Source organism: Cervus canadensis, chromosome 21, assembly GCF_019320065.1.
Source record: "Cervus canadensis isolate Bull #8, Minnesota chromosome 21, ASM1932006v1, whole genome shotgun sequence".
Taxonomy (NCBI): Eukaryota; Metazoa; Chordata; class Mammalia; order Artiodactyla; family Cervidae; genus Cervus; species Cervus canadensis.
The window spans coordinates 37,146,155-37,166,279 of record NC_057406.1 but is presented as its reverse complement, the minus strand read 5'-3'; the positions used below and the strand labels follow the sequence as shown (position 1 = coordinate 37,166,279).

The following is a 20,125-nucleotide window of genomic DNA, read 5'->3' as shown; positions in this document are numbered from 1 at the left end:
AATGAAAACTATGATGAGATGTCACTTCACACCTGTTAGAATGGCTGTTATAAAATAAAACAAGAAAAAGGAAGTGTTGATAGGTATGTGGAGAAAAAGGGACGCTTGGGCACTATTAAGTAAGTAAGTGAAGTCGCTCAGTTGTGTCCGACTCCCTGTGACCCCACGGACCGTAGCCCACCAGGCTTCCCAGTCCATGGGATTCAAAAGCAGACATTTTAAAACAGCCTTCTCAAGAATGGCACAAGTTTCTGTATTGGGTGTGGTCATAAAAATGACCTTCCAGGTCCCAAGACATATCTACCAGACTATTTTAATACCTTCAGTTTTTTAAAAAGTATCTTCAACTTAAATTCTGGATCTATTCCTTTTACTACTTTTATTCAAATGACTTGTTATGGGAAGCTTTTTAACATTAAACTGCTAGCTAATTAAAATGAAATGAACTTCTGTCTTGTCTAGGGATGAAGTTGAATCAACAAATAATGTCTACATTCCACAAATGATAGAAGGATTTTTCAAAACAGTTATTGTAATAATTAACAATAAAAATAAACTAATGCCTATTTATATAGGTAGAATCAAGCCAATTATGGTGCATGTATATATATATATTTGTGTGTGTGTGTGTTTATGTGCATGTGTATAAATATAGAATGCAATAGTATAGAACAATGACAAAAATAGGATAGTTTATATATACTGACAAGAAAATATATACTGACAAGTAAGTATAGCAAGAAACAAAAGATTGAGTAGAAGAACATATTTCTAAAAGCAAATCAAAATTATATAGCATGATATGAGTAAATATGTGTGTGTATATATTTAAATATAAAGAGAAATCTCTAGAAGGATGGACATCAAACCATTCACACATGATTTCTGGGGAGAATTGTTGGAATTTGATTTCAACAAGAAAGTATTCCTTAATTACTACATGGGAAAAAATGATCTAAAATGAAATTTAGGAAGGAAAAGATTTTGCCATTAAACTCTGAATTTGCTTTAAATGTTTAAGTTTATGCAGGCTTAGCTTATCCAGAATAATACTGAATATATCACTGATACTGATACTTACTTAATGTCAAATCTATTTAACTTGTTTAAAAAAAAAAGTATGACAATAATTTTCAGATTTATATATCCTTTTTCCTATAAAAGCAGAATCACAGTAAAAACCAAAAAAGCTAATCTAGCAATTAATTTTATAGTATTTTGTCTTAAAACTTCAATCCTGCGTACTCAAATATTCCGTAAGTTCTCAAATGCAGAGCAACATCTAACATTACCTTTGTAACTTATCAAGTATGCTTTCAATGAGCACAATTGATCAACTGAAAGAAATTCCATATGAAAATATGATAACAATTCTATAATTTGTGAAGATTTGCATATACATAGTGTTTTTACTAAAATTTGCCAAACTTTAAAAGAATAAAGGAAACAGACTCTCAAATCACTACCTTATATTCATCCACAATAATGCTGAGGGCTTCATGTCCCGCTTTCCTCATATCTTCCAATTCTTGTTTATGCTTTTCCTGAAAGAAAATAAGAAACTAAGCTATGATTTGTTTTTGTTTTGTTGTTTTTGTTGCTGTTGTTTATAAAATAACACACCACTGACTTTTGCATTTATAAGTGATATGAGTGATTTGTGGCACACCAATGTTGCAGCTGAAAACAAAGAGAAACCCATTCAAAAAAACTTTCTGTTTAAAAGCATTCTGAAGATAGCAGTGAGAGATTAAAGGGAAACCATAACTGGGAAAGGAAAACCAGGCTTACAGGTAAGATAACCGAAGGCAATGGTGTTATTCCTTGAGACATCTGGCAATTGTGGACCTGGATCCAGAGACAGGAGGCCCTGTGTCATCCAACAAGCCAGGACCTTTTTTTTTGTTATTGTTACTTCTCCAGTAATACACACATGTCAATAGTTCAATATGTAACAAAATTTGAGAACCACTAGATTAAGGAGAACAAACCCTCATTCTACCTTCCCAGCAAAGGAGAAGCTGAACTCTCTTTGGATGATGTTAACATCCTATAGAACCTTTCCAATTTTTCAAACACAATGTAAAGCTTTCGATGCAAAATTATCAGGAATGATAACAGATGAGACCAAAGAAACATAAAATAGAAAAGACAAAAGAAATAGACCAATGGGTGATTCAGATATTAGTTATCAAAAAGTTTCAATATTTATGAATAAATACACACAAGAAAATAGAGAAGTGGAGAAAGTGGATATTACAGAGAATTTCTTCAGAGAATTGGAATTCATAAAATAAATTATACAGCTCAATGCAATAGATGAGGTAAATAATAGATAAAACAGCAGAAAGCAGGATTAGAGGATCAAAAGGTAGTGGGAAAAAACCTATAAATGATTGAAAATATATTTTTTAACAAAAACCCTTTAAAAAGACAAGAGACAAAGTAAAAAGGCAACTATTTGTGTAAAAGAATTGCTAAAAAAAATAATCCAAATAAAGAAGAAAAAAAAATATCTAGCAAGACAGGAACAATAAAGTGATGAAGAAAATAAAAAAGAAAATTTTCTAATATTATTCATGAATTCAAGATATTATGCAACCTATAGATTTTTCTAAACAAATAGTAAGATATTGCTAAATATTACAGCAATAAATAAGAAATTTTAGGTAAAATGAAAAAAACTCCCAGGGGAAAAAAACAAAACTGAAAGAAGATGAAATAAAAATTCTGAAAAATTTTGTATGTGTTAAAAAAAAAAACTGAACCTATATTATGTTAAAAACAAAATAAAACTTCTGACCAAGAAACATATAAGTGCAGATTATTTAAAAGGTTACTTTTAATAAACAATTAATAAACAAATAACAGAACTCTTACACAAAATCTTCCAGAGAATGAAAAAAGAGGGAATATTGCCCCACATATTTTATTAAGAAAGCATATCCCTTATACTAAAATCTGCAAAGATAAAATTATGAACCAATCTCTTTTATGAAAACAAAAACTAAAATTCTACATAAAATATTAGTAAATGGAATCTAGCAATAAATAAATAATACATCTCAACCAAGTATGATTTATTTTAGGAATGTCAGGTAGGCAGCAGTGACGCACACCATTTCAGACCTGAACCACAAAACCTCCAAAAAATCCTCCACACATTTCCTTTGTCCCCCGCTATTTGCTTACTGATGTCACTGCCCTGGATGACAATTAAAGACATGTGCTGCAAACAGCAGAAGGGCCTCTGTCAGCCTGGGACTCTGAATGACTACACCATCACCTCAGTGGACTTGGTGAGAAAATTAACGATATTTAGGATAAAAGACAAGAAAAACAGTTCTTGTTCATTTATTGTTATGAGAGTGTCTGCCAACTTGCCTTGGTCATGTACAGTTCTGTGTGACCGTATGGACTGTAGCCCTCCAGGCTCCTCTGTCCATGGGATTCTCTAGGCAAGAATACTGGAGTGGGTTGCCATGCCCTCCTCCAGGGGATCTTCCTGACCCAGGGATCGAATCCTCAGCTCTTATATCTTCTGCATTGGCAGGTGGGTTCTTTACCACTAGCGCCATCTGGGAATGTTACCAATTCCTCATTTATAAACTGTTTATACTTAACTTATTCAAGAATTTCTATTTCATTATCAAATTTTAATTGCCTTTTCCAGTATATAGCTTTATGTATCTTTCTGTAGCTAAATCACTCTTTACCAAAATAGCCTAAACATAAAGGACCAATAAGGGCCCTTGATATAAACACTGATTTCGGTTGGTATGATTATCAATCTATGGCTCATGGCAGCAATCTTTTTTTAAAGTCATTTTCCCATTTCTGTGAAAGTTGTTTTTACTTCAGTCGCTCAGTTGTGTCCGACTCTTTGCAACACCATGAACCGCAGCAAGCCAGACCTCCCTGTCCATCACCAACTCCCGGAGTCCACTCAAACTCATGTCCATTGTGTTGGTGATGCCATCCAGCCATCTCATCCTCTTTCATCCCCTTCTCCTCCTGCCCTCAATCTTTCCCAGCATCAGGGTCTTTTCGAATGAGTCAGCTCTTCGCATCAGGTGGCCAAAGTACTGGAGTTTCAGCTTCAACATCAGTCCTTCCAATGAACACCCAGGACTGACCTCCTTTAAGATGGACTAAAGAGTTGTTTTAGTCAAAACTAAATAACAAAGCAGCAAAATCCAAACACCTAGTAAAGCAAGCTCATACATTCTATTACACTAAAAACAAGCAAACACATGTGGGCAGCACCACCAACTCATCACTTTGGAATGCCCATTCAGGTCAGGTCATCTCACTGATGGTTTGTGACTTTCATAGAGATACCTAGGAGGGCAAAGGTATCAATTTCTATGATGAATAATAACATAGATTTTGTTTTTCTTAGTTTTCAAGATTTAAAAAAATAAAGAGAAATAGGTATTATGATATTTTCTTTTCACATCACAGTAGAATGTCTTAGGCAGTTCTTGAGATGCATATACTGTATCTTAAGACCACTGATTAATAACAAACTCATATAAAATAGGTTACATGGGCAAACAAAGTCTGGAAATTAACAATATATATTAAAATATAGAACCTCCTACAAACCCAGAAGTAAAGAAACAATTGAACTTTACTAAAACCAGATTTTTCAGACTTAACTAATTAAATGTTAATTTACTTTTTTTGCTCATTGATAATACCTACTACCAGCTAATCTCTTTAGTTCAAAATTCAAATTTAGAACCAAAAAGGTCCAAAAGCTTTTCAGCGTTTTACAATCTAAAGCAAAGCAAATTCATTTAGATCTGCTACATGAAATAGAATATATTCTACTTTTACATCATTATTTAGAAATTGAAGATGAATATGCACCATTTCAATAATAAAGTTTGACCATTCAGCCACTATGGTTCTGAATAATGACATGAACCATTAAAAAGTATTGAGGTGCTATTAAAGACACACACAGAGTACAATATATTAAGCAATTCATATAACAGGTCTTTCAAACAGACATTTTATAAATGATAAAAATGTTCTATGACATATTTTATTGCAGTTGAAAATAAACACTAAACCGATGGCTACATCTTCTTACATTGAAGGAACAGCAATCTACTGCTTTGCACATACCTTAGAATACAGCATGTGCTAAGTTGCTTCACTTGTGTCCAGCTCTGTGTGACCCCGTGGACTGTAGCCTGCCAGGCTCCTCTATCCATGGGAATCTCCAGGCAAGAATACTGGAGTGAGTTGAAACATCCTTCTCGAGGTGACCTTCCTAACCCAGGGACTGAACCCCAGTTTCTTAATCTCCTGCATTGGCAGGTGGGTTCTTTACAACTAGCGCCACCTGGAAAGCCCCTTAGAATACAGCAGCTATTGACAAATGCTTGTTGGATTATGCCGAAATTCTCATTATTGATATCAATTCAGTTCAGTCACTCAGTCGTGTCCGACTCTTTGCGACCCCATAAACTGCAGCACACCAAGCATCCCTGTCCATCACCACCTCCCTGAGTTTACCCAAACTCAGGTCCATTTAGCTGGTGATGCCATCTAACCATCTCATCCTCTATCTCCTCCCGCCTTCAATCTGTCCCAGCATCAGGGTCTTTTCCAGTGAGTCAGTTCTTTACAACTGGCCAAAGTATTGGAGTTTCAGCTTCAGCATCAGTCCTTCCAATGAATATTCAGGACTGATTTCCTTTAGGATGGACTGGATGCATCTCCTTGCAGTCCAAGGGACTCTCAAGAGTCTTCTCCAACACCACAGATCAAAAGCATCAATTCTTCTGCACTCAGCTTTCTTTATAGTCCAACTCTCACATCCATACATGACTACTGGAAAAAACATAGCCTTGACTAGATGGACCTTTGTTGACAAAGTAATGTCTCTGCTTTTTAATATGCTGTCTAGGTTGGTCATAACTTGCCTTCCAAGGAGTAAGCGTTTGCCTTCCAAGGAGTAAGCGTATTTTAATTTCATGGTTGCAATCACCATCAACAGTAATTTTGGAGCCCAAAAAAATAAATGATAGAAGACTGAACAACACATACACCAACTATAAGAAATGACACTATAGAATACACCACTCGACAACAACAGAATACACATTAAACTCAAGTAGACATGAAACAATCTCCGGGATAGACTACATGGTAAACCACAAAACAAATCTTAATAAATTTTAAAATAATGAAGTCATACAAAGTATTCTCTTCAACTACAATTGAATGAAATTTGAGATAATAGTGAAAAAATGAGAAAATACACAAATTTGTAGACTTCAAACAACATATTCCTATATAATCAATTAGTCAAGAGGAAATCACAAGGGAAATTAAAAATCTATACTAAAAAAAGAAAAACATCAAACCGATAACCTAACCTTTCAACTTAAGGAACTAGAAAAAGAAGAATAAACTAAACACAAGGCAAGCATAATGAAGGAAACTAAAAGAATAAAAAGAAAAGAATAGAAAATCAATAGAGAAAATCAACTGGACCAAAGTTGGTTCTTTTTAAAAAATCAGCAATATGACAAACATTCATTGACTAAGGCAAGAAAAAAAAGAGAAAAGGGATGAGTCAAATTAGTAAAATTAATAACAAGGAAAGGGTTCATTACTGAACTTAAAGAAACAAAAAGGAACATACAAAAATATTCAGTTCAGTTCAGTGGCTCAGTCTTGACCGACTCTTTGTGACCCCATGAATCGCAGCATGCCAGGCCTCCCTGTCCATCACAAACTCCCGGAGTTTATTCAAACTCATGTCCATCAAGTTGGTGATGCCATCCAGCCATCTCATCCTGTGTCGTCCCCTTCTCCTCCTGCCCCCAATCCCTCCCAGCATCAGGGTCTTTTCCAATGAGTCAACTCGTCGCATGAGGTGGCCAAAGTATTGGAGTTTCAGCTTCAGCATCAGTCCTTCCAATGAATATTCAGGACTTATCTCCTTCAGGATGGACTGATTGGATCTCCTTGCAGTCCAAGGGACTCTCAAGAGTCTTCTCCAACACCACAGTTCAAAAGCATCCATTTTTCGGCGCTCAGCTTTCTTCACAGTCCAACTCTCACATCCATACATGACCACTGGAAAAACCATAGACTTGAGTAGACGGACCTTTGTTGGCAAAGTAACGTCTCTGCTTTTTAATATGCTATCTAGGTTGGTCATAACTTTCCTTCCAAGGAGTAAGTGTCTTTTAATTTCATGGCTGCAATCACCATCTGCAGTGACTTTGGAGCCCAAAAAAATAAAGTCTGACACTGTTTCCACTGTCTCCCCATCTATTTCCCATGAGGTGATGGGACCAGATGCCATGATCTTAGTTTGCTGAATGTTAAGCTTTAAGCCAACTTTTTCACTCTCCTCTTTCACTTTCATCAAAAGGCTTTTCAGTTCCTCTTCACTCTCTGCCACAAGGGTGGTATCATCTGCATATCTTAGGTTATTGATATTTCTCCCAGCAATCTTGAATCCAGCTTGTGCTTCTTCCAGCCCAGCGTTTCTCATGATGTACTCTGCATATAAGTTAAATAAGCAGGGTGACAATATACAGCCTTGATGTACTCCTTTTCCTATTTGGAACCAGTCTGTTGTTCCATGTCCAGTTCTAACTGTTGCTTCCTGACCTGCATACAGGTTTCTCAAGAGGCAGGTCAGGTGGTCTGGTATGCCCATCTCCTTCAGAATTTTCCACAGTTTATTGTGATTCACACAGTCGAAGGCTTTGGCATAGTCAATAAAGCAGAAATAGATGTTTTTCTGGAACTCTCTTGCTTTTTTGATGATCCAGCAGATATTGGCAATTTGATCTCTGGTTCCTCTGCCTTTTCTAAATCCAGCTTGAACATCTGGAAGTTCTCGGTTCACATATTGCTGAAGCCTGGCTTGGAGAATTTTGAGCATTACTTTACTAGCATGGGAGATGAGTGCAATTGTGCAGTAGTTTGAGCACTCTTTGGCATTGCCTTTCTTTGGGATTGGAATGAAAACTGACCTTTTCCAGTCCTGTGGCCACTGCTGAGTTTTCCAAATTTGCTGGCATATTAAGTGCAGCACGTTCACAGCATCATCTTTCAGGATTTGAAATAGCTCAACTGGAATTCCATCACATCCACTAGCTTTGTTCGTAGTGATGCTTTCTAAGGCCCACTTGACTTCACATTCCAGCATGTCTGGCTGTAGGTGAGTGATCACACCATTGATCATCTGGGTCGTGAAGATCTTTTTTGTACAGTTCTTCTGTGTATTCTTGCCACCTCTTCTTAATATCTTCTGCTTCTGTTAGGTCCATACCATTTCTGTCCTTTATTGTACCCATCTTTGCATGAAATGTTCCCTTGGTATCTCTAATTTTCTTGAAGAGATCTCTAGTCTTTCCCATTCTGTTGTTTTCCTCTATTTCTTTGCACTGATCACTCAGGAAGGCTTTCTTATCTCTCCTGGCTGTTCTTTGCAACTCTGCATTCAGATGGGAATATCTTTCCTTTTCTCCTTTGCTTTTTGCTTCTCTTCTTTTTACAGCTATTTGTAAGGCCTCCTCAGACAACCATTTTGCCTTTTTGCATTTCTTTTCTATGGGGATGGTCTTGATCCCTGTCTCCTGTACAGTGTCACGAATCTCTGTCCATAGTTCATCAGGCTCTCTGTCTATCAGATCTAGCCCCTTAAATCTACTTCTCACTTCCACTGTATAGTCATAAGGGATTTGATTTATGTCATACCTGAATGGTCTAGTGGTTTTCCTTACTTTCTTCAGTTTAAGTCTCAATTTGGCAAAAAGGAGTTCATGATCTGAGCCACAGTCAGCTCCTGGTCTTGTTTTTGCTGACTGTATAGACCGTCTCCATCTTTGGCTGCAAAGAATATAGTCAGTCTGATTTCAGTGTTGACCATCTGGTCATGTCCACATGTAGAGTCTTCTCTTGTGTTGTTGGAAGAGGGTGTTTGCTATGACGAGTGTGCTCTCTTGGCAAAACTCTATTAGCCTTTGCCCTGCTTCATTCTGTACTCCAAGGTCAAATTTGCCTGTTACTCCAGGTGTTTCTTGACTTCCTGCTTTTGCATTCCAGTCCCCTATAACGAAAGGGACATCTTTTTGGGGTGTTAGTTCTAAAAGGTCTTGTAGGTCTTCACAGAACCGTTCCACTTCAGCTTCTTCAGCATTACTGGTCAGGGCATAGGCTTGGATTACCGTGATATTGAATGGTTTGCCTTGGAAAAGAACAGAGATCATTCTGTCGTTTTTGAGATTGCATCAGGGTACTGCATTTCAGACTCTTTTGTTGACTATGATACCTACTCCATTTCTTCTAAGGGATTCCTGCCCACAGTAGTAGATATAATGGTCATCTGAGTTAAATTCACCCATTCCAGTCCATTTTAGTTTGCTGATTCCTAGAATGTCGACATTCACTATTGCCATCTCCTGTTTGACCATTTCCAATTCATGAACCTAACATTCCAGGTTCCTATGCAATATTGCTCTTTATAGCATCGGACCTTGCTTCTATCACCAGTCTCATCCACAACTGGGTATTGTTTTTGCTTTGGCTCCATCCCTTCATTCTTTGCGGAGTTATTTCTCCACTGATCTCCAGTAGCATATTGGGCACCTACCGACCTGGGGAGTTCCTCTTTCAGTATCCTTTTGCCTTCTCATACTGTTCATGGGGTTCTCAAGGCAAGAATACTGAAGTGGTTTGCCATTCCCTTCTCCAGTGGACCACCTTCTGTCAGACCTCTCCACCATGACCCGACCATCTTGGATGGCCCCACACGACATGGCTTAGTTCTACTGAGTTAAACACAACTGTGGTCCTGTGATCAGACTGGCTAGTTTTCTGTGATTATGGTTTTAGTGTGTCTGCCCTCTGATGCCCTCTCGCAACACCTACCATCTTACTTGGGTTTCTCTTACCTTGGACGTGAGGTATCTCTTCACAGCTGCTTAACTGCCATCTATTTTCTTATTCACGATGTTATTTATGAACTTTTCTCCCTTAACTACTTTAGACTAGTTTTTTAAGAAAATATGAGAAGATTCAAAAATCATGTAGCCTCTGCTGCTGCCAATCACCAAGCCCAATCCACTCCTCTTCCTTCTTGAAATATTTTCTTCATTTGTTTCTTCTCCTTCTCAGTCCATCCCATTTGCTCTTCTTCACTGCCCCAATCTCAAATTGCAGGAGTTCCAGAGGATGAGAACTCTTCTTTAACTTGTTTAACTGATAAGGAAACTTAAATATCATCTTTGTACACTCCTTAAATTATATCTCCAATTCTGCCATAGCTAATCCTCAGATTTCTTAATCTAGCTGTCTATTAAAGTCTTTACATGTATATCTAAAATAAATCTCAAAATTAACATGTCCAATGTCAAACCTTTAATTTTCCTTTACCAATCTTCCCTTTGCTCAAAAAAATCCTGAAATCATTTTTAGTTTCTCTAACTTTTTTCCCATCACAATCCACATGTAATATACCACAAAACCTTACTGGTTTGATGTTCATTTTTATTTCTTTAACAAAGTCTTTAACTTTGTTAACTTTAACAAAGTCTAAACATCTAAAACAAAAAAGTTAACTTCAACAAAGTCTAAAACATCTGATTAAAATTTCTTTAACAAAGTCTTTAACAATACAACTGTGTGCCAGGCACTGTTCTAAACCCTTTGCAAATACTGGGTCACTTATTTACTTATTTAAACCTCCTAATGTCTCCATCTCATGATCTACAATTTGGACAGTTGTCAACATCTCCACTGCTACTTCTCCAGTCCACACTATGATCATTTCCCAACATCCCTGCCTCTTTGATTCTACCCTTCCTCCAAGACTGCAGCCAAAACAGTCCTTTAAAACTTGAGGACAATCACAAAGAATGTAATTTCTATGATGGCAGGAATTGTTCACCACAGTATCCATAACACCTAAAATAGTACCAGGCATAGTGTGGGTACTCAATAAATAACTGTAAAATAATAAAATATCACACACCTGACTAAAATTTCTAAGCTTCCACATTACTGTAAATAAACTCCATAATCCCTACCATAGCCCAAAGTTATACCCCTCTCTCCCTAAATCCTTCCATCTGTTGTCACTGGCCTTCCTCAAATCATTATAAGCACATTATTACCATAAGGCTACTGAAGTTATTTGCTGTGTTTGATATACTCTTCGCCCCACATATCACACACTCATTTCCTCTGGTACTATTCAAAAACCATCATACCAGAGGGATGCTCACTGACCACCCTATATAAAATAAAGTTTCACACACTCATCATTGTCCACTAATCATGCTTTATTTTTATTCACTGCACTTATCACTACTTACTGTTTTGTACTCTTCATTGCCCATCCCTCTCACACACTGGGGAAGATAATGATGGTACTCTTAATACTATGGCACTTGGGAAAGTGAGGAAAAACCAGACAGTAGGGAGATTTCAAAATCTGACATTAAGTTCAATTTAGGAAGGCGAAATTTCACTTGCCATTGAACATACATATCTCAAACAGCACCTTGTATATAATGCCTGCTCAATAAACAAGGACTGAATAAAGATGAGATTGAATGGACAGGATCTGAAGGCCAGATATATTAGGGAAGTAAGAAAGGTGTTTCATTCTTCATCAGAGAAAGTTATTTAAAATCATAATAAGAATTGTTGAAAATGTATTTAAAATTTGGTCTTCAAAAAGAAGGCTACTTGATAGATTCACATATCTGTTTGTTGAATGAATGAATGAGATTATGATCAATGCTCTTTTTCTGATATAAGCCCAGCATATAAATTGATGGGGAATACATGTAAATCCATGGCTGATTCATGTCAATGTATGACAAAACCCACTACAATATTGTAAAGTAATTAGCCTCCAACTAATAAAAATAAATGAAACAACAACAACAACAACAAAAGAAACGTCTTTGAGCAGGTTTCTTTACCTATTAAATCAGAGAGTTGGATGAAATCATTTCTAAAATATACTACCAACTCCTGATGGACAAGTGTTTGAGCAAACTCCAGAAGATAGTGAAGGACAAGGAAGCCTGGTATGCTACAGTCCATGGGGTTGCAAAGAGTCAGACACAACTTAGCACTTGAACAACAATGAATAACATTCTATGATATAATTCTATGATGCTGTATGTTAAAACTAGCTAGATAAATCAACTCACTTTGCTTACTTCAAAGTTACTGATGGTAATCATACAACCACACTGTAACAGACCAGGTTGCCCAGTCACCAAAAGAAAAACACAGGAATAACCAAATAGTCATGCATGGCCTGAAATTCTTTTTACAACCTATGTTCAAAGTAGTCAAAACCAAATTTGAGCACAATGATAGCTTTCTTTCAAAATGTCAAACCCAAAACCGTCATCAGAATGGGAAGATTCAGGAAAATGCCCTCACCTTAAATAAAGCCACAGAGTTTCTAACCAAGACTTCAAAGGTAAGCTTTTTCAATGCATCCATTTTACAAATGAGGAAACTAAGGCTGAGAGACCAAGAAGTCTGTTCAAGACCACTGAGTTATCAGTGAGGGCAGGGCAAAGGCTAAATCACATCTTCTGATCTGCCAGCCAAATGTTTACTGAAAAATATCATGACAAAGACTGAACTCTCTGATATCTGAGTACATTCCAAACTGCTTTTCAACAGATTTCCTTTCTATAAAAACTCATTAATAAATAGACTAATCTGTCATAAGTCACTCCTTCTGAAGGACATGATTTTGAGCAAACTCCAGAAGATAGTGAAGGACAGGGAAGCCTGACATGCTACAGTCCATGAAGTCTCAGAGTCAGACACAACTTAGTGGCTGAACAACAATGAACAATATCTGATGAAAATAACACACAAACTGATCACTCTTGGTAAAATTGAAATAGTCATTCATCAGTTCATTACTGTCAGCCAGAACTACCAGTGTGACAAAAATGTGAAAGGTACTTTTCAAATGTTACCAGAAGCACATTAACCAATTCTCTGCTACCCACAATCACCCAGTATCAATCCTTTGTTGAAATTATTAAACATACATAGGTCTAGTATTTTAATATGCCTGCACATGTTTGTTGCTGAAAAACTATCTTTGATTGAATACATGTGTAAATAGGAACCATAAAATTAACAAATATAGATGCTTCATGGGAAAATGAGAAATTAGCAACTTGAAAAAAAACTTTAAAATCTCATTGCTAATATGATGACAAAACTCTATTCAAATATTTGAATCACAATTCATGCAGAAAAATATTTTTAAGCCAAATCTAAAGGAAAAACTGATAAACACTTTACAACTCACATTATTATTGGCTATTAAAAAATCCAGTAGAACCCATACTGCGTGCTCAATCGCTTCAGTCATGTCCAACTCTGTGCAACCTTACAGACTACAGACTGCCAAGCTCCACTGTCCATGGATTCTGCAGGGAAGAATACTAGAGTGGGTTGCCATGTCCTCCTCCAGGGGCTCTTCCCAACTCAGGGATCAAGGCCATGTCTCTTATGTCTCCTGCATTGGCAGGCGGGTTCTTTATCACTAGTGCCACCTGGAAAGCCCATACTAATCATCTCTAATAAATTAACTGATGCATAGTAGCAGGATTCTCTCCATTAAAGACAGTAAAAGGCAACATCTGACTGATGTATTTAGAATGAATTATTACAGTAGCTTTAAAAAAAACTTGAGAAGGACAGAAGGTAGGAAGCAAGGAATGGAGAGAGGGAGTGAGGGACAGAGGGAGAAAGGAAAATTCACAAGTCCAATCCACTATTCTACTTCACCTATTAGAAAACAGTTGCTTTTCACCTTCCAAATTCTTTAGCCAAGAACAAGTCTATAATTAGACTGAACCTAATTAGTAGAATATAATTAGCTAATATAGCCTGATTGAGAAAAGTTTTCTAATCCAGGTGCCATCACCACTCTCTCTGAAGCCACAAGATTATATCCCTTACAAAACAAGTAACCCACTATATTGGGTAAGGCAGTCATAAGCATCTCCAGATAGTCCAAAAGGAAATCTGCGGGGTAAGAAATCAAAGTAAAGATAATTGGATAACATCCATAATTGGATAACATCCAACCAATGCACTGGAAGATCTGGACTGAGAAATGGTATAAAATGCTCCCACCAAAATCTGAAGAATCCAACACATGACCCAATTATAAATGCCAGAGAAGCACGAAGATAAAATTATCCCCTAGGCACCCACTTTGTCAAAACAGAACAAAAACAACAAAACACCCCCTCTCCATCTCTTACTGACCCCACATTCAATAGCTGCAACAAGCCTAGCTGCAATCTATAATAAAGGAAAGTAGGTTTCCCTGGCATGATGCAGCAGTCTTTCCAATTGAATATATGTTTAATCTTTACCTCCATACCCCCTCATTTCTTAGTTTCCCTATACAACTAGTAAAAACAATACATGACAGAATTCTTCAAAATATTACCAAGTAAGTTTCACAGACTAATTCAAATACTTAGCTAAATATAAAATGGGAGAAAAAAATAACACAAGCATGAAAGAATCAGCCTAAAGGTAAAGTAATCTTACATATGGAAATAAAGCATTAGTGCCATAATCAACTGTATCCAGTACTGAAACAGACACCCTTAATATGTGTGTCCCATTAGCTTAAGATTTCCAAAATTTTTCAAAGAGTTCATTTTCATGTCTGGCCCTGACCCATTAATGGCCAACTTAACCCAACTGTATGGATTTCATCAGCACACAGACCCCAAACTATTGGCTTTGTGGCCCCCTCTCAGTCAAAAACAACATAATGAAACAAATTTCTTCTCGAACTCTTCTAACAGATACAATGGATGATGGTATGCAAAAAAAATCCCATGATGTCTTCACACCAGCACTGAGGTAACTGATTTTTCTACATGCCACCTTACAAAACCCAAATGTGACAATGTCAATCCATGTCTAAAGCAAACTTTTAGGAAAGAATTAATAGTTTCAAATGAGAAATGAGTAAGCAGGCCATAGCCAATTTATGGGTTAAAGATGAAAACAACTACTCAAGTGCAATTCATAACAGAAGATGATATGTTTATAGCAGTGCCATTATTGTTGTCACTATCATTGCTCGGTTAACACAACAGTTTCTCCACCAACTATAATCCGTTAAAGGATAAAGGCCAAATCCTTCAAAGGCTGAGAATCTGGCCCCTTGCATAACCATGGCTAAATTCTTAGCTGATTTGTTGACTGGACTGGAACTGCTCCTATTGCTACTTCAATGTCACCTTATTATTTGCTCCAAAGGGAAAGGCAGAAACTCCACTCTGTGCCACATTTAAAACAAATTACTATTTATTTTCAACTTTGTTAAAGTCTTCAAAGGCAAAGTGCCTTGAGAAGCAGATGCTCAAAGCTAATTCAAGCCAAGCAGAAAGAAAAGAAAGGAATGGAAAGGAGAAAGGGAGAGGAAAAGATGATGAAGGAAAAGAAGGGGGAAGGAAGGAAAAAAGGAGGATAAGGAGGGGGAAAGAAGAAAGAGCAGACAGCTTGCAACAGTTAATGGGAAAGACTGATGCCTTATGTATACATCTACAAACAAGACCCCATTCAGTGGGGATGTCAACATCATCAAATTCTAATTTCTTACAACTTTTATCATTTTAAGCCTGCTCTCCAAAGTTTGGCTGTATTTTAAATTCTGATAACAGGAAAGAACGTTCTAACAACACTGTCTCTCAAAATAGTTAATATTTTGATGGAGAAAAGAAAAATGGCTTAATAATAAAAGTCACTTTTCAATGTTTTGGTCATTTGTCTTCATATTCTGAGTGTTTCTATGCACATTATTATGATCTGCATTAACATTTTAAAAATACACTGAAATTCATCTTTGGTGCCTAAAGTGGGTTGAATTGCGACGCCCTCAAAAAAGATAATCTCCTAATTGCTGGTATCTGTGTATCTAATTTGGAACTAGGGTCTTTGATATCCCAAGATAAGATACCTTGAACACAGAGTGAACCCTAAGTCCTAAGATTAGTTTCCCTATAGGAAAGGGGAGCGAGACTAGTGGAGGAGGAGGCAGAAACTGACCTCAGCTCCTTCAAGACAAAGAATGCCAGCTCCAAGAACAGCACTGCCAACATGTTGATTTTAGACTTTATTTGAGAGAAAAAATTTTTGCTACCATACCTCATCAAGTTTGTGGAACCTTGTTACAGCTTTAGGAAATACAGGTTTCATGTGAAATGTCGGGCTGGATGAAGCACAAACTGGAAGCAAGATTGCTGGGAGAAATATCAGTAACCTCAGATATGCAGATGATACCACCCTCATGGCAGAAAGCCAAGAAGAACTAAAGAGCCTCTGGATGAAGGTAAAAGAAGAGCATAAAAAAGCTGGCTTAAAACTCAACATCGAAAAAACAAACATCCTGGCATCCGGTCACATCACTTCATGGCATAAAGGTAGGGAAACAGTGGCTGACTATTTTTTGGGGCTCCAAAATCACTGCAGATGGTGATTGCAACCATGAAATTAAAAGATGCTTGCTCCTTGGAAGAAAAGCAATGACAAACTTAGGCAGCGTATTAAAAAGCAGAGATATTACATTTCCAACAAAGGTCCATATAGTCAAAGCTATGGTTTTTCCAGTAGTCACATATGGATGTGAGTTCAGTTCAGTCTCTGAGTCGTGTGACTCTTTGCGACCCCATGAATCGCAGCACACTAGGCCTCCCTGTCCATCACAAACTCCTGGAGTTTACTCAAACTCATGCCCATCAAGTCGGTGATGCCATCCGGCCATCTCATCCTCTTGTCGTCCCCTTCTCCTCCTGCCCCCAATCCCTCCCAGCATCAGGGTCTTTTCCAATGAGTCAACTCTTTGCATGAGGTGGCCAAAGTATTGGAGTTACAGCTTCAGCATCAGTCCTTCCAATGAATATTCAGGACTTATCTCCTTCAGGATGGACAGGTTAGATCTCCTTGCAGTCCAAGGGACTCTCAAGAGTCTTCTACAACATCACAGTTCTAAAGCATCAATTTTTCGGCACTCAGCTTTCTTCACAGTCCAACTCAAAACATCCATACATGACCACTGGAAAAAACATAGCCTTGACCAGATGGACCTTTGTTGGCAAAGTAATGCCTCTGCTTTTTAATATGCTATCTACGTTGGTCATAACTTTCCTTCCAAGGAGTAAGCGTCTTTTAATTTCATGGCTGCAGTCACCATCTGCAGTGACTTTGGAGCCCAAAAAAATAAAGTTTGACACTGTTTCCACTGTCTCCCCATCTATTTCCCATGAGGTGATGGGACCAGATGCCATGATCTTAGTTTGCTGAATGTTGAGCTTCAAGCCAACATTTTCACTCTCCTTTTTCACTTTCTTCAAAAGGCTTCTTAGTTCCTCTTCACTTTCTGCCACAAGAGTGGTGTCATCTGCATATCTGAGGCTATTGATATTTCTCCCAGCAATCTTGAATCCAGCTTGTGCTTCTTCCAGCCCAGCGTTTCTCATAATGTACTCTGCATATAAGTTAAATAAGCAGGGTGACAATATACAGCCTTGATGTACTCCTTTTCCTATTTGGAACCAGTCTGTTGTTCCATGACCACTTCTAACTGTTGCTTCCTGACCTGCATACAGGTTTCTCAAGAGGCAGGTCAGGTGGTCTGGTATGCCCATCTCCTTCAGAATTTCCCACAGTTTATTGTGATCCACACAGTCAAAGGCTTTGGCATAGTCAATAAAGCAGAAATAGATGTTTTTCTGGAACTCTCTTGCTTTTTTGATGATCCAACAGATGTTGGCAATTTGATCTCTGGTTCCTCTGCCTTTTCTAAATCCAGCTTGAACATCTGGAAGTTCTCGGTTCACAGATTGCTGAAGCCTGGCTTGGAGAATTTTGAGCATTACTTTACTAGCATGTGAGATGAGTGCAGTTGTGCAGTAGTTTGAGCATTCTTTGGCATTGCCTTTCTTTGTGATTGGAATGAAAACTGACCTTTTCCAGTCCTGTGGCCACTGCTGAGTTTTCCAAATTTGCTGGCATATTGAGTGCAGCACGTTCACAGCATCATCTTTCAGGATTTGAAATAGCTCAACTGGAATTCCATCACATCCACTAGCTTTGTTCGTAGTGATGCTTTCTAAGGCCCACTTGACTTCACATTCCAGCATGTCTGGCTGTAGGTGAGTGATCACACCATTGATCATCTGGGTCGTGAAGATCTTTTTTGTACAGTTCTTCTGTGTATTCTTGCCACCTCTTCTTAATATCTTCTGCTTCTGTTAGGTCCATACCATTTCTGTCCTTTATTGAGCCCATTTTTGCATGAAATGTTCCCTTGGTATCTCTAATTTTCTTGAAGAGATCTCTAGTCTTTCCCATTCTGTTGTTTTCCTCTATTTCTTTGCATTGATCACTAAGGAAGGCTTTCTTATCTCTCCTGGCTATTCTTTGGAACTCTGCATTCAAATGGGAATATCTCTCCTTTTCTCCTTTGCTTTCTGCTTCTCTTCATTTCACAGCCTGAAATGAACTGAAGTTTCTGGGGATGTTAGAATAGGATAAATGTATTTTGTACTGTGGAAGGGCAGAAATTTGTGGAGTCTAGGGAGCAGGCTCTAATGCATTGAATTGTGTCCTTAAAAGATATATCAAGTTCCTAATTTCTGGTACCTATCAATTTAACATTTTTTATAAAACAGTTTTTAATTAAGTTAACAATTGTGACATGAGATCATCTTGGAGTTACTCTAAATCCAACGATTGGTTTCTCCCTCTCTTTTTAAATGTATAACTGACATATAATGTTATTCATACAGTCATGTCTGCCTCTTTGCAATCCCATGACTGTATCCTGCCAGACTCCTCTGTCCCTGGAATCCTCCATGTAAGAATACTGGCAGGGGTAGCCAATCCCTTCTCCAGGGGATCTTCCTGACCAAGGGATCAAACCCAGGTCTCCTGCACTGCAGAAAGATTCTTTACCACCTGAGCCACCCAGGAAGCCCAATAACTGAAATAACAACATTATGTTAATATCAGTATACAACACAATGATTCAATATTTATATATACTGCAAAATGATCACAATAACACATCTAGTCAACATTGGCTACCATATAGCTACAGAGTTTTTTTCTTATAATGAGAACTTTTAAGATCTGTTCTCTTAGGAACTTTCAAATATGCAGCATAGTATTTTTAACGATAGTTATTATGCTTCACATTACATCCCCAGAAGTCATTTATTTAGTAACTGAAAGTTTTTGCCCTTTGACCCACTTTACCCATTTTTCCCACTTCCCACTCCCTGCCTCTGGCAACCGCCAATCTGTTTTATTTCTAACCCTGGTTTGGTTTTCTTTTTATATAGTTCTATTTGCGTATTTTTGCTTTTGTTCTCTTTGTTTTTGGTGTCAGATCCTAAAAATCATCACCAAACCCAATGTCAAGGAGCTTACTGCCTGTGTTGTAGTCTAGAAGTTTTATGATTTCAATGTTTAATACAGTTGGGGTTAATTTTTCTGTATGATATAAGACAGTGGTGTAGTTTCACTCTTTTACATGTGGCTATCCAGTTTTCTCAACACAATTTACTGAAGAGAGAATCTATTCTTTAGGGTATATATTTGACTCCTTTGTCATAAATAAATTGGCCACACATGTTGAGTTCTGGACTCCCTATGCTGTCCCAGTGATGAGTTTCTTTTTACGCCAATAACATACTGTTTTAATATTATAGCTTTGTAATAAAGTTGAAATTAGGGGTGTTGATGCATCCAGCTTTCTTCTTCTTTCTTAAGATTGCTTTAGCTATTCAGGGTCTTTTGTGGCTCCATGCAAATTTTAGGATAGTTTGTTTTATTTCTGTGAAAATAAGCCATTGGAATTTTGATAAGGATTGCACCGAATCCGTAGATTGCTTTGGGTAGTATGCACACTTTAACAATATTAACTCTTCCAATCCATGAACATAGAATATTTTTCCATTTATTTGTGTCTTCAATTTTTTTCATTAATTTCTTACAGTTTTCATTGTAAACGTCAATCACCTCCTTGGTTAACTTTATTCCTATGTATTTTATTCTGTTT

The 20,125-nt window shown here is 37.4% G+C and overlaps 1 protein-coding gene across 4 annotated transcripts in view; it reads right to left on the bottom strand.

The window, feature by feature from the left end:
- Positions 1-20,125, bottom strand: part of CCDC91 (coiled-coil domain containing 91) — a 366,658-nt gene that overhangs the window by 177,250 nt on the left and 169,283 nt on the right. For all 4 annotated transcript variants that reach the window (XM_043439827.1, XM_043439829.1, XM_043439828.1 and 1 more), the window contains exon 7: positions 1,467-1,544. In XM_043439827.1, the coding sequence (XP_043295762.1) occupies positions 1,467-1,544 (78 nt within the window). The remainder of the gene's footprint in view (positions 1-1,466; positions 1,545-20,125) is intronic.